Here is a 13,862-nt window from a genome sequence, read left to right as displayed (position 1 = left end):
AGGGAGGGGGGGGGGGGTCCACAATAGAACACTTAGGAACAGCACGAAACTGACTTAAGTGCCGGACACAACGTATGCTAAACAGTATAAGTTACCTTATTGTGTTCATCTGCTAAATGACAGTAAATGTATTGATAGAATTGTTAGTCGCCAATAGTGACTTTCCAGGATTTAGACATGTTCTTAATCATTCCTAATGCATATTGCTTAAGCTCTGATAATATTTGAAGGGCGTATTTGTGTACAGAAACCGTAATTCGGCAATGGTGTTGCGAGGGTTTTTATATTAAATGAAACATTCTCTCTTGTCGCTGGGATTGGGGGGGGGGGTGCTTGACCTTTGCTTCAGCTTCTGTTAAGGCCGCACAACACAGTATTTATGGGCGAACCCCGTAGTCAAAAGTAGTCCGGGCACAAAGTAGTGCTGCACAATACTAGAGAAGGGTGCAGAGATTGTTTTGTGCATGGCATCGAGATAGAACCTGTGGTAAATGTTAGAGGAATACGTCAGTTTTGAGACTGTAAAAGTTGAATTATGGTGCGTGTTCAGTCGGCGTAGATTTGCGCTTGGATACTTGTCCCGCCTAGTACTGTGCCTCGGCTGCAGTTCCATGACCTCCGCAGTGGCGCTAATAAAAGAGGGCATGAGAAAAGAACTAGCCGGCAAATCTAAGCTCATTTTAACATATTTTGTACACTATACCCTGAAATTAAACATATCAAAAATCTGAACCTTGCTTGTGCACCCTACTATGATTTTCAGTGAGTCGAAGTGAGTCACTTTGGGGTCCTTAACTATAGAAATCCCCATAGGGCTAATACTGTGTTGTGCCGCCATAAGCAGACACTGATAAGTTCCTGAGAGGTCAGCTGGAAATTTTGTGAATAACGTTCTTGTGATCTCTCCATTTTACATGCTTCTTCCGCCACATGTACGATGTCACACTTTCTGAATTTGAAATAAGGAACAAGATACTTGTTTGCTGTGATGACATGTTTTACGGCTTTCAATTAATTCTTGCTACAGTCTTGCATTTTGAAACATAAGGCATCTGAATTTTGCCCAACTTCGTCCTCTTGTATTAGCTTTTGTAGTCTGCGAAGAAGTTCACATATAGAATTTACTTGCTTTGGGCTAACACAAACCAAGTTGATGGGAGCTTCTTGCACAAACGTATTCAATGAAACAACTGACGGGTTCGAGTCCTGACATGCCACCGATCTTGTGCCCTTGTGAAAGGCACGCTACACGACTTTCCTCACTTCACTCAGGTGAAAATTGGTATTGTATATTCCCCTGTGTTGGTGGCGGCATTAATATAAGTTCGAGTGTGCCGTCACCACGTCTTCTGATTATATTTTGGAATATAAAAAAAAACAACTGCCGGCAAAGATGGCGGATCTACCAATAAGAAGTTGAGGTACTAAGTAGGAGTTCGTAGCTTTTTCTGACTGACAGGCTTGTCTGACAGCCACACAGACAACGTGGATAACACTCAGCTCAGAAAACGTTACACTCTTCCACCCCTACATCTGTTTGGAGATGGAGGCAAAGGTCCTTGTCCTGTGGCGACACCTGCCCCCCAGGTGTGGTTAAACAAACATGCACGTGTTCTGTCGGGGGGTCGGTCTGGAAATTCCCCATGACGTGCTGGACCCTGCACGGTCCAAGGTCCATGCGGCATGACCATGTTAAGAACTCATCTCCAAGCAGATATCAGGGGTGCCAGAGTAAAAAGTGCAATTTTACGGAATACAGTGCAATTTTACGGAATACAGTGCAATTTTACGGAATACAGTGTAATCGTATTTGCATACAGTGCAATTTTACGGAATACAGATAAATCGTATTAGTATACAGTACAATTTTACTACTAAAATGCACTGTATACTAGTTGCACTGTATACTAATACAATTGCACTGCATTCCGTAAAAGTGCACTGCATACTCTGGTACCCCAGGATATAAGCATCCGGTGTTGAGCCAAATCCTCTAGCTGCCACATACGTGAGAGGTCAGTTGCTCAGGGCTAGGGTTAGGATTTGGGTTGGTATTAGGGTTAGAGTTAGGGTTAGAGTTACGGTTGAATCTGGAGTTGGGATCATTGTTTAGGGATAGGGTTATACTTACAATTGGGCTTAGGTTAGGTTAGGTTTAGTCCCCCAAATCAAGACAAAACACTTCCCACCCCTTGTCTCAGGTATACTGGAAACCCCCAAGTAGTGTCAGAGTCATGCATTTGACAGGATCATGTATGGCTTGACATCGCGGCTCACTGTTTTACGCGTTTCCCCAAATTAGTGTCTTTCTAGTCGTGCAACTCTTCGCTTCCTCCTACGTGCACTACGAGAAACATCTACAAAATGTCACACAAAAAAACACACATAAAACACTGAACTGAGCCGGATACTTTAATCTGTTTCCAAATGAGTTATTGACGGACGGAGGTTCACCTCTCGAAAGATGCACGTGTTGTTTGTGCTGATGTCGACAGAGGGCGCACTTGATTGGCAATGCAACCGTCCAGACTGTATGATCCTGTATGCCACGCGGCGAACATCAGCGTTCTTCTTCAAGGCAGAAACCTATGAAACAGCAATGTGGCTACTCAATCCCTTTGAAATGTTTCTTTTAATTGTCCATTCACCAAGTTTACGACCTGTGACTTGATGAAAGTGATCTATGCGTAAAGCTTTAGTTAATAATTCTTCGGTGGATAAAATAACGTTGTATCGTCAGCTACTTGACATACTTTGATATTCTGTTTGTCTATCATAATTCCTAGAGCCTCAGTGTCTCCTTTCTTGAAAATAAATCTTAACATGGCTTTTCTATAAGCAGTTTTCTTTCGTCGAGACCTAGTGTTAAGACAAATTCAGAAATTCTGACATGATACATAACGTTACGAGTTCGTATATAACATCCACATCAAAACTAATGTCCCATGGCATACTAACGGCCAAATATTTTTGAACCTACTGCAAATGCATTTCCTTAGATAGTACAGGGATACTTGGTGATAATATTAAATTATATATAAACTACTTAGATATGACGTCAGCACATGCTGGTGACCTCACGGTGACGTCAGTACATGTTGTTGACATCACGGTGACGTCGGCACATGTTGTTGACATCACAGTGACGTTGGCACATGTTGGTGACCTCACGGTGACGTCGGCACATGTTGTTGACCTCACGGTGACGTCAGCAAATGTTGTTGACCTCACGCTGACGTCAGCAAATGTTGTTGACCTCACGCTCACGTCATCACATGTTGTTGACCTCACAGAGACGTCGGCACATGTTGTTGACCTCACGCTGACGTCAGCAAATGTTTTTGACTTCACGGTAACGTCGGCAAATGTTGTTGACCTCACGGTGACGTCAGCAAATGTTGTTGACCTCACGGTGACGTCACCACGATGTTGTCTTCACGGTGACGTCAGCAAATGTTGCTGACCACACGGTGACGTCAGCACATGTTGTTGACCTCACGGTGACGTCAGCACATGTGGTTGACCTCACGGTGACGTCAGAACATGTTGCTGACCTAACGCCTCGTATTACAGACGACGTTTCTCTCCCAGTCACAGTTACTGAGGGACTGGCTCCAGAAAGTTCCTGCAGTAAAACATAATAACGTTATATGTAATGATATGTGTACCCTACATATTTTGTCAAGACGTTCATCATTATATGAAGAAAAAAACCAAAAATGGTATGTATGACAAATCAGGGATATATAATTACTTTTACTCTAATGGCTATAGGGAGCGGCCTGGCCTGGCTTGGACTGTTATATATAAAGATCCGTTTTCAATAGAAGTTTTAAATTTGAAGTAGAGAAGTAAAGTAGATGTATATTTCAGGTAAGGATGGGTATCAATAATACCGTTAATGCCTACATAAATTATTTGTTGGATTATTTGTTTAGATATCTTTCTTTCTTTTCATTCGGCCTACTTACGCGTACTGTTTTTTTCAACACATTTCACCCGAAGGCTGGCACAGAAGATATGAAAAAAACACTGCTTACCTTCCCAGCAGGTCCGGTGATATGTCACCCCAGACGCGCACTGGAAGTACTTCTTGCAGTCCTGTGGGTCTGCATAGTAGCCTGTCGCCTTGTCGACACAGAAGTTGGAAGGATCGTGCCCTCCACCAGCTGTAGTAGCAGTAGAAGGAGTGGTCGTAGTCACCCCTCCAACTGTGAACCAGTGGAAATCAGTAATTAAAGTAACGTTTATTAAGATAAACTATAAAGGTAACATTTGCGAAGCCGATACACAATGCTTACCCGCAAACGGTCTAGCCCTCCACTAACTCTGTGTAGTCTTACGTACACACATTCATATACATGGTGACCAGCCCCTCCAACTCTGCCCCGCTCTGTCCAGCACCAGTTACCATGGTGATAACCGTCTGGTACGGGTCATTGACCTTACCTTACTATTTGTGGAAGGATTGACATAACAGGTGACTATCACCTCTTTAAGCTGTCAACCCTGAGACCAGACTGTTTGGTTTGAATCACTTACACCAGGAAGGACCCCTGGTCACTTGGACAAGTATGGTGGGACCTTTAACATGCTCAAGGTGAGTGAACAACTCTGACCACAAGAAAACCTTGCCACCATGTACCTACATAAGTAACCACATTATTCAATTCAATTCTTTACTTATAATTATTCCAACATTGCAGACATACAGTATATAGAAGTATAGTGTTGCCATTGGTATTTGACATTGGTATTTACAATCAATACATTAAAACACATAACATTACATTACATTACATACATATATACATGGATATTTAAAAAGAACCCACATATTATAGAAGAAGTGGGTAAATTCGTCTTCCACTGCCTAAAAAGAAGAAGTCAAACCCAGTAAATATAGTACCATGCATGTTGTAGAATATAGTATAATGCTAGACGTAGATATAGTCTCAGATACCACTGTATTTTCTTTCTTATGTTGTTTGTAACTGCAATTAGCCCTCGGGCATGTATTTGCAATAAACTTTCTTTACTGATATGAACTGTACATCCCAGGCATAGCAAGTTCTGATTTAATACACAGTCTGACTGTAGAGTCTGATGGACTGATGCTGGAAAGAGTTCTGAAGTCTGCAGTACTAGTGATACCTATCCTTACCAGGGCAGGTCTCTCCGGTGTCGCACTGCTGTGTCTCGGCGGCGTCCCCGGGGCAGTCGTCCCCTCCATGTCGCGGTGCGGGGTCCGTGCAGGTCCGCCGGCGGGTTCGCGTCCCCGTCCCGCAGGTCACCGTGCAGCCGGACCACGGGCTCCAGCTGGTCCAGCTGCCGTTAACTATGGAGCAAGGAAAACAACATCGCACGAAAAGTTGGATTTCCTCATGGTAGCAAATTTAAGTCAAGCCGGCAATCACAATCCTTGTTAAAGGCATCCAGTGCAGTTTTAGGCATTGGAAACCAGATTTTTCAAAGCCAATATCAATATTCTAGTCATTTATCTACACACTATAGGTAAGTTGAAAAAACACTATCCTAGCCAAAAATTCTGACGACAAATGGTTACTGGAAAGGCTCTGGGCTGATTTTTAGGGTGCCACTCGAAAAATAAAGGACTCATCTCGGGGCTTGTTTCTGAAGTTTGAAATAAACAAAAGTATGAAATGCTGATTCAAATGTGCTAATATGAAGCTGTATATGTCAATATAACATAAATTGCCTTATTCTGAATATTTCCTGTTTTGCTGCCAACATCACATAAAAAAAAGGAATACATCACTGGATCAAAGCAAAAGTAAAACATAGAATCAGAGCCTTGTCTTGTCTCCTCTCTTCATATTTATCTGCCATCTATGTTCCGGCATGGCAACAGACATCTTTGCCCATTTTCGGCACGTTTACCGGTATGTTTAACGCTGCCAGAGGAATTACTTTTTTTTTTTCAAAATTAGGCAAAACTTAATGCGCGGGCTGGTGTCATCCATAAATATTAATTGCTGTTGCCTTGATAAAAAAAGTCTCACCCGCGTCACTGGCGTTGAACACGCCGGTCTCCAGCCTGTTCTTGATGAGGTTGATGAGCGGGTACCGGCCCTGCTGACAGAACTGCCCGCTGAAGTCGTCCAGATCGACCGCCCACACCATGGAGCCGCCCAGACCCTCCTGCTTCAGGAAGTCTATCTGTGGTGCCATGGGAACGTTCAAGCGATATTATGTAAAATTTTCACTATTTCAAACATCGTTTATTTATTCATTTATAAATGATTGGATGAATGAATGACTGGTTTGTTATGTTTGTTTGTTTCGCATAACCGGTAAACCGCCTTCAGGCGTAACACACCAGTTTTGTACATGTGCGCACATGTACAAGCTGCGTAAGACCGGACTGTAAGTTTTGAACCACTCACACCGGGAAGATCCCCTACTCTTTTCGATAAGTGCGGTGGGTTCTTTAACGTGCATGGGGTGTGGCTCTCCCAAACACGGGACCTCCATTTAACGTCCTATCCGAGGGACGTCCCTAACCGAAGCTAGGTACTCATTTTCACCTGAGTGAAGTGAGGAAAGACGTGTAAAGTGCCTTTCCCAAGGGCACAAGATCGGTGACATGGGCAGGGTTCGAACCCACAACCTCTGGGGTGTGAGCCGAACGCGCTACCGACTGCGCCACACGACCCCACTGTAAAACATCGCAGCCATCAGGCTGAAGTACATTTCACTAACATATATATAGTACATAAAATATTGCACAGCTCAATTTAACGAATAGCGTAAAATATTACTAAGTTTTAAAATAAATAATACACATTTTACACATTTTCTTGCGCCATAAGCCTACCTTGGTTTGCAATGACATTTGGGGAGTAAACTTTAAGATAAACGTTGTTGCGCGGCAAAATCGTTTTGAAAACTGCGAAAAATACCCGAACGAAAACCGCTGTTTGTTGACATTTTTTAGGAGCCTCCTAAAAATACAGCGGGCCTGGCGCAACTTATTCTCATGCTGCGCTGAGTCGCCGGAAAAGCGAAATACTGACACTAATATGTTGAAAGTTATTGAAAATGACAATCTAGATGAGAAAAGTATTTCATATTTTAAATATTTTACTTCATATTTCATATTTTGGTGCAAAATCTACCACCAAACACTCTATTGTGTCATGAAGTCGAACTGTGGTGCCATGGGAATTAGACTACTAGTATTACTTATAAGAACCAAATACAGCACGTTGGCACTGCGCTTGTGCGAAACATGGATTTTTCGACGGTTTTCGTTGAATGTTCGATCAACATTGCATCAGAATATGTTAATCGTTCTGAATGAAGATTAAAGAGTGGGAATTTTGCCTGTTGCAGACGATATATTTTCCAACTCAACATTTGAAAATTATAGACGGTACCTGTATATTTCATCATAACATATTCGAATACGACCTTAAATTAAATAAATCTGCCGAATATGATGTGCACAACACATTGCGAGTTTCGCTCTGGCGCAGTACTTTATGTTCTGCCGACGTGCTACCAAATGCTTTAGTACCACATTGGCCCTAGCTACCAAACTGTTTACTATTGATAAGAATCCTTCAGGACGATGGGCCACCAAACCTCCAACTTCAGTCAGTCGATCTGTGGTAAGGCCACACCGACTTAATTTTATGGATGACATCCGCGCGCGCATTGATTTTCGTCTGTTCTAAAAAAAAAATCCGCAAAAAGCCAGCATCTGTCGGCTGGTCCTATACGTCGCTAAGTACTGCCGTATATTCACAATACATGCTTTGTATTCCTGTGGTTTAGTAGCATTTTTATTTTTGGCCGGAATTTTTTTTATTCGCCCTCGAGCACTAGATGCCATCCATAAAATTAACTTTGCGTGGCCTAATTTAAAAAAATATATATATATATATCAAAATACCAATTTATGAAACATGTTGGACTGTAACGCGGTTACTTACTTTATGCCCGATGCTTTCTTCATCGTCGTACCCGACCCACTGGTTCCCGGAGTAGGCGTACGGTGCCTTCTGTTCGCCGTCAAACACTCTGGTCGCACCGGCAGTCAGCATGCTGCAGATCTGAGGGATAGGATCCCATTAGTCATTCACTCCACTTGGTTCCTTTCCTAACGGCACTATAAACAGATACATGTGTAAATTAGTATTGTCCCGTGTGTTGGTGGCGGCATTACTACAAGTTGAAAAAACTTGAGTGTGTCGTCACCACGTCTGGTGATTACATGTTAAAAAAACATGTTTACCGTTCTAATTTCACAAGAATAGCGACGAAAGCTAGACATGCAGGTATTAACCCTTGTCCTGCTGGCATTTTTACGCAATATTTGTCAATAATTTAATGTCTTTATTAGGTCATATAGACCCGCGACTTTTTTGCCCTGCGGTGGCATCGGTACTTTCGCATTCATTGCGTTTCGCTGCGGTGCGATGTTTTTCACGAAAAACACCCCCAAATCGTACCTATACAGGGTGCTATATAGATGGTACAGTACTGTATTGTGCAAAAGAACAATTGTTGGGCTCCGATATCGAGGTAACAGTTACTCAAGCAAATGCAACTGGATAGATGTTGGAAACGTTCAGTACTGTACCTTCTACCTTCAGAGGTTATCTGAGATGTCTGACCGTTTTAACATCTACTCAGTTGCTTGTGTAACAGCCACCTTTGAGAAGTAGCCTCTCGATTTTAAATAATTGGAGACGTTAGCTTGAAACACTTTTAAATGATCGAAAATTTCTTAAAACAACAAAGAAGATTCAAAATCCACCCTTCTCTGGTGATTATACTCGATTAAAAATGTGTTTTAAAACTAACTATGTGAAATTTACCTCGTAGTAAGAAATGTAGCCGGCCTCCTGTGTGTATTGCGCTGCCGTCCCGCCGCCGCTAGTCGGCGCTCGTAGTCCGGTGTCTCCGCTGGAGAGTGTGAAGGATCGACCGTACAGCGCGATCCCCAGGTTCAGCTTCTCCGCAGGGGCGCCACCAGCGCGCCAAACCTGAACTGCAGCTTGCTAAAAAAATAAATGGATGTGGAAGATTTGCTGTTTTACCTGTTTTTATCATGTGCGTACATTTGAGAATGCCATTTGGGGAAGAAGTACAAGACAATAATAATAATGCTAAATCGTCGGCTCTGTGTCTATTTCGTATGTGTAGATTTTATAGCCAGGTGAGATGCATTGAAGTACAAAGGACAGTAATATAATATGGCTTGCTATCTTGATACATGTATGCATGTGTACATGGGGATTTTATCAGAGATTAGTTGTAAAAAATCATCTGCGTTTTAGTTCATGAAAAAAAAAACATTAACAGAATACTCCAAACTCCCAAGAGTACATTCAGTCCAGAACTACAACATTCTATACGGCAAAAACTATTGTAACTAGAAAGGCCGACATTTGCTTGGGAGCAAATACAGTATATTTCAGTCCATCTCCCTCCCACGCAAACGTGGACTATTCCAAACTTACCCCAGTGCAAAATAAATGAATTATATAGTAGCTATGTAATTGAGAACGAAGATGCAAGAACTTTGAATCTCGACAGCTTTACTTACAAACTTTCACATCACTCTCATAACACAATCTTATTGCAGGTATGCAAATACTAACAATGATGAGATTGGATACATTTTGAAGGTCTAATTGCAAAGAAAAGGAAACTATACAGTACCCTCCCCTTTCCTCGATGTAATATTTCCAACAAGTTCTATCGACAAACTGGTCAACTATATTGTTTTGAATTATCTATCTAGTATAAAGCGCATGCCATAATTGCATTTTTTTGGAATTAGTGATACTGTGAAATTGGTGAAATAAGTGAAATTGGCGAATAGACTTAGTTTCAGCGGATCATGTGACCTTTGCCCTGCAAAAACGGTACGGACCTGGTTGAGTTTCCTGTCGTACCCAGACTCCTCTGCAGCCGGAAACAGCGGACTGTTCAGTCCCGTTACGGCTTCCCACGAGCCGTGTAGATCATACGTCATCAGGTTAATGAAATCCAATTGTCTGCAGAGATAAAACAACAATGACCTATTGATATCATACTAACGTAAAGTCAATTTCTAAAATCATTTCGCCCTGAACTGCACAAGATTTTTTTTAAATTTTATTTTATGATGATTTACCACATTTGTGGAAGGAGCCTGGTAGAGGCTACCATTTAACATCCTATCCGAGAGACGTCCCTAGCCGAAGCTAGGTACTAATTTACACCTGAGTGAAGTGAGAAAAGTCGTGTAAAGTGCCTTTCCCAAGGGCACAAGATCGGTGGCATCTAGCAGGACTCAAACCCAAAGATGAATTGTTAATAGCAATGAGCTACATGTATAGTATCCAGGAGTAGACCATCCTAAGGGTACAAATCGGGTAAATACGTAACGCAGTGTTTAGATCCTAAAAACTGTAGTTACAATAATAAAAACCCAGCGATAGCGACATACACATATGGGTTTTAATCGCAACGGACTATGTAAGAGTGATTCTGTGGTTAAAGGAGACCTTAGGGAAGCCTTAGTACTCACTATAACGTTTAACCCACCCTTGGAAACCAGACAGGCCAACAGGCTAGGAAGGTACGTCCGTAGCTATGTATATTGGGAGTTTGAAGGCACCCAAAGCGATTTTAGGTCTGTAAAATTTTAATTCGATTTTCAAGGTGAACTTTCTGGTTATTTTTGACGTATTTAAATCAATCATATCCTAAAGCATACTGATAGCTGCTCGTTTCGTATCGTACTCTGCTTTTTAAGCTATCCATTGGTGGTAACAAGCAAAATAGGATTCCTTGCTTTTTAGTATGAAAGGCTGACGAAAATGTGCTAAGAAAGGGCAGTACATTTAAATATCAACTATGATACAGATTTCCTCATCCAGAATTTTTTTGTGTTGTCAAATGCAATGATTGCATTGGATGCCTTTAATTTAGAAAACTCACTCTGCAATAAGATTAACCTCATAACCAGCCAAGACACTGCTCTCCCCTGCAGGTACGGCGGCGCTCAACAGGAGGCGCTCCTGGTCTGTCGACAGAACCTCCGCCTCAAATGCCACCTTCAGCTCCTGTAGTAAATAAAAGTAACAGATTATCTATTCATCCATCCGTGTAGTCACTCACTCACTCACTCACTCACTCACTCACTCACTCACTCACTCACTCTGTTTCATTCATTCATTCATTCATTCATTCATTCATTCATTCATTCATTCATTCATTCATTCATTCATTCATTCATTCATTCAACTCTGTCAAGTTGTTTTTGAAGGGACTCGGTCCACATAAAATCATCAATAGTTTATGGTGTGCACGAAGAAAATGAATAAAAGTTGAAGCACATTGTAATATTACCCATTTGGTAAGAGTAGTAATAGTTTAACACTGAACTTCAGAACGGCGCCTTCAGTTGCAACATTAAAAACATGTTGCGCCGAACCACTAAGAACTAAATATGATTATGGAATAAGGAATGATACTATCGTTAATTATTCTTGATTACTGAATACTAGTATGATTATATCTTGAATTTATTATTGTTAACTCTTGTTTGCTTCTATGTGGAGTGAACAATATCCACGACCTCCTTAGAAGGCCTATAGGCCGAAGAGTGATTACTTGTACATGGTTCAAGGTTAACAAGGTTAAGCCCCTGTCACACATTCAGAGACGTTTCCCTATCACCAACCAGTTGGCCGAAGTTCGGGAGCAGTCTGACCAGATTCAAGTCACGCGAAACAAATTGAGTCGAATTTGAGTTAAATTAGAGTCAAATGTGACTGCCAACCGCGCCCTGAACCGACCTAACCCCCAACCCAACCATCCTGTCCCCAACCATGGCCCATTCACTCCCAAATGTTTTTAACATTCTGAAACATTCGACTCTAGTAACAGTAACCGAGTACAGCCAACCGCAGCCGACCTTGCTCCTGACCCAATACCAACCGTAATTCGGGTAAATGGCAGTGCCAAGTTCAGGAGGCCATATTCGGCTATTTGTGACAGGGGATTTCCAAAAAAAAATTCAACCTAGAAAGGTAACATTGAAAAGTAAATGCATAATGTTTACCTTTGCATATGGGCTGCTCTGTTAGTTCTTACCCAAACACATTCATACGTATGGTAATAGGAGTCTAGCTAACACCCCCCGGCATAGTGACAGACGTCTGGTTTAGGTCATTGACCTTATTTGTTGAAAGAAGAAGAGCAAAAAGAAGAAGACTGAGCAAAAACAATGTTTTCCTTCGGTAGTCATGAAAAGAGACATACAAACTCCCTACCTGCACGAGAAGCGTGAACCTGTGCTTGTCCTCAGGGCGCGACCCTGCACGCTGGGCGGGGTACTCCCAGTCCAGGTCCAGTCCGTCAAAGTTCCACCGACGGAGAAACGCGATCGACGTCTGGATGAACTCGGCTCGGTTCGCAGACGTCGACACCATGTCGGAAAAGGGTCCCGAACCGACGTTCCAGCCACCCACGGCCAGGGAGATCTTCAACTCGGGGTTGGTGTCCTGGAAAAGTCACACAGTGATCTCAAACCGATAAATAGCTAATCTACCACTGGTCGTAACAGGCACTTGGGCAGAACGTACTGTGCCTGTATGAGACCGGGATATTTCATGGTTTTTGTTAAATGTTAGGTCAACGATGTCTCAGAATTTTACTTGATGCAAACGATATATCTTTTCTGAAACATCATTTCATCAACACCTATGAAGGGGATGTCATCCTTAGATATGGGAGTACTACTACGAATAAGAAGGAAGCTATCTACACCAGGGCACAACAATCTTCTCTCAACCGAGACGGTCGGCGGTTCCAACTTCCAGCGAAATTTGACCAAGTGCTGACGCCGGTTTTTACAGCGCTTGGATCATAAAGCTAATGAAAACCGAGCATTCGGTAAAAAAAATTCCGGTGAATCGATTTTGTTTAGTTGGAGAACTACTGTTGAATTCCCATTATTACACAATGAGCAGTATGCCTGTCAAACCACAGGCGCTAGTTGAAAACTATGTTGTTTTGTAAACCATTAAAAACTATTTTACAACTTGATTGTTTTGCGTATGTTATAACATACACTATGCACTGACTCAGTCCGTTGCAATCACAATACAAAAGGCATGAACATGATACGTTGAAAGATTCCCGAGAATCATACACTCTGAGTCTGAAAAACACCGTGAATCATACACTTAACACACAGTGTGAACTCGGTCTACAACCTAACGAGAATTCCAAAGACCATACGAACAACAACAAAAAAAAAGTCCAGTGCAAAAGAGAAACCCCGATAAAAAAAGCCTAAAACACGCCAAAAGTAACTCCAAACCCAAACCTCTGCTTGGAGAGTAGGTCTGCGATACTTTCCTGTAGCGTGTGTGAATCTGGGGAGTGAGAATGACCTCACCTTCAAGCGATTGGTACGCTCGTACATCCCGGTCTGCCACGACGTGCTCTCGTCATTCGCCTCATACGCCTTGAGCCGGTTTCCCTCCAAGATGGCGAAGGCGTACATGATGTGGGTGCAGAGCCAGGGGTCGATGTCCTCCGGCAGGAACGTGGCCGGTTCGCTCCGGTACTGCGCCCAGTTAGTATGGTAGCACACGCGGCGGTACGTCCGGCTATCTGGGGCTGAAAACAGCACAAATACAAGGCGTAACCCCGTACACGCAGACACATATACACATACACGCATAGACACACACACACACAAGGGCGCGCGCGGGCACATGCACACACAAACGAGTACACATACACACAAGCGCGCGCACACTCAAGCACGCACGCGTGCACTCATACACACACACGCACATGCACACGCATACACACACACACACGTGCGC

General features: G+C 42.6%; 1 protein-coding gene across 1 annotated transcript in view; it reads right to left on the bottom strand.

Moving 5' to 3' along the window:
* Nucleotides 1–3,597: 3,597 nt before the first annotated feature.
* The window catches only part of LOC109469443 (chitotriosidase-1-like), a 12,591-nt gene continuing 2,326 nt past the window's right edge, over nucleotides 3,598–13,862 (bottom strand). Inside the window, exons 3-12 of the mRNA XM_019767962.1 lie at nucleotides 13,427–13,650; nucleotides 12,297–12,527; nucleotides 10,960–11,084; nucleotides 9,908–10,031; nucleotides 8,847–9,029; nucleotides 7,959–8,078; nucleotides 6,004–6,180; nucleotides 5,165–5,328; nucleotides 4,041–4,211; nucleotides 3,598–3,625 (exon numbers count right to left, since the gene is read on the bottom strand). Of these exons, the coding sequence (XP_019623521.1) occupies nucleotides 3,598–3,625; nucleotides 4,041–4,211; nucleotides 5,165–5,328; nucleotides 6,004–6,180; nucleotides 7,959–8,078; nucleotides 8,847–9,029; nucleotides 9,908–10,031; nucleotides 10,960–11,084; nucleotides 12,297–12,527; nucleotides 13,427–13,534 (1,431 nt within the window). The 5' untranslated portion in view covers nucleotides 13,535–13,650. The remainder of the gene's footprint in view (nucleotides 3,626–4,040; nucleotides 4,212–5,164; nucleotides 5,329–6,003; nucleotides 6,181–7,958; nucleotides 8,079–8,846; nucleotides 9,030–9,907; nucleotides 10,032–10,959; nucleotides 11,085–12,296; nucleotides 12,528–13,426; nucleotides 13,651–13,862) is intronic.

This window comes from Branchiostoma belcheri, unplaced genomic scaffold (genome assembly GCF_001625305.1).
Source record: "Branchiostoma belcheri isolate BF01 breed outbred unplaced genomic scaffold, Haploidv18h27 scaffold203, whole genome shotgun sequence".
NCBI lineage: Eukaryota > Metazoa > Chordata > Leptocardii > Amphioxiformes > Branchiostomatidae > Branchiostoma > Branchiostoma belcheri.
This window is presented reverse-complemented; position numbering and strand designations above follow the sequence as displayed.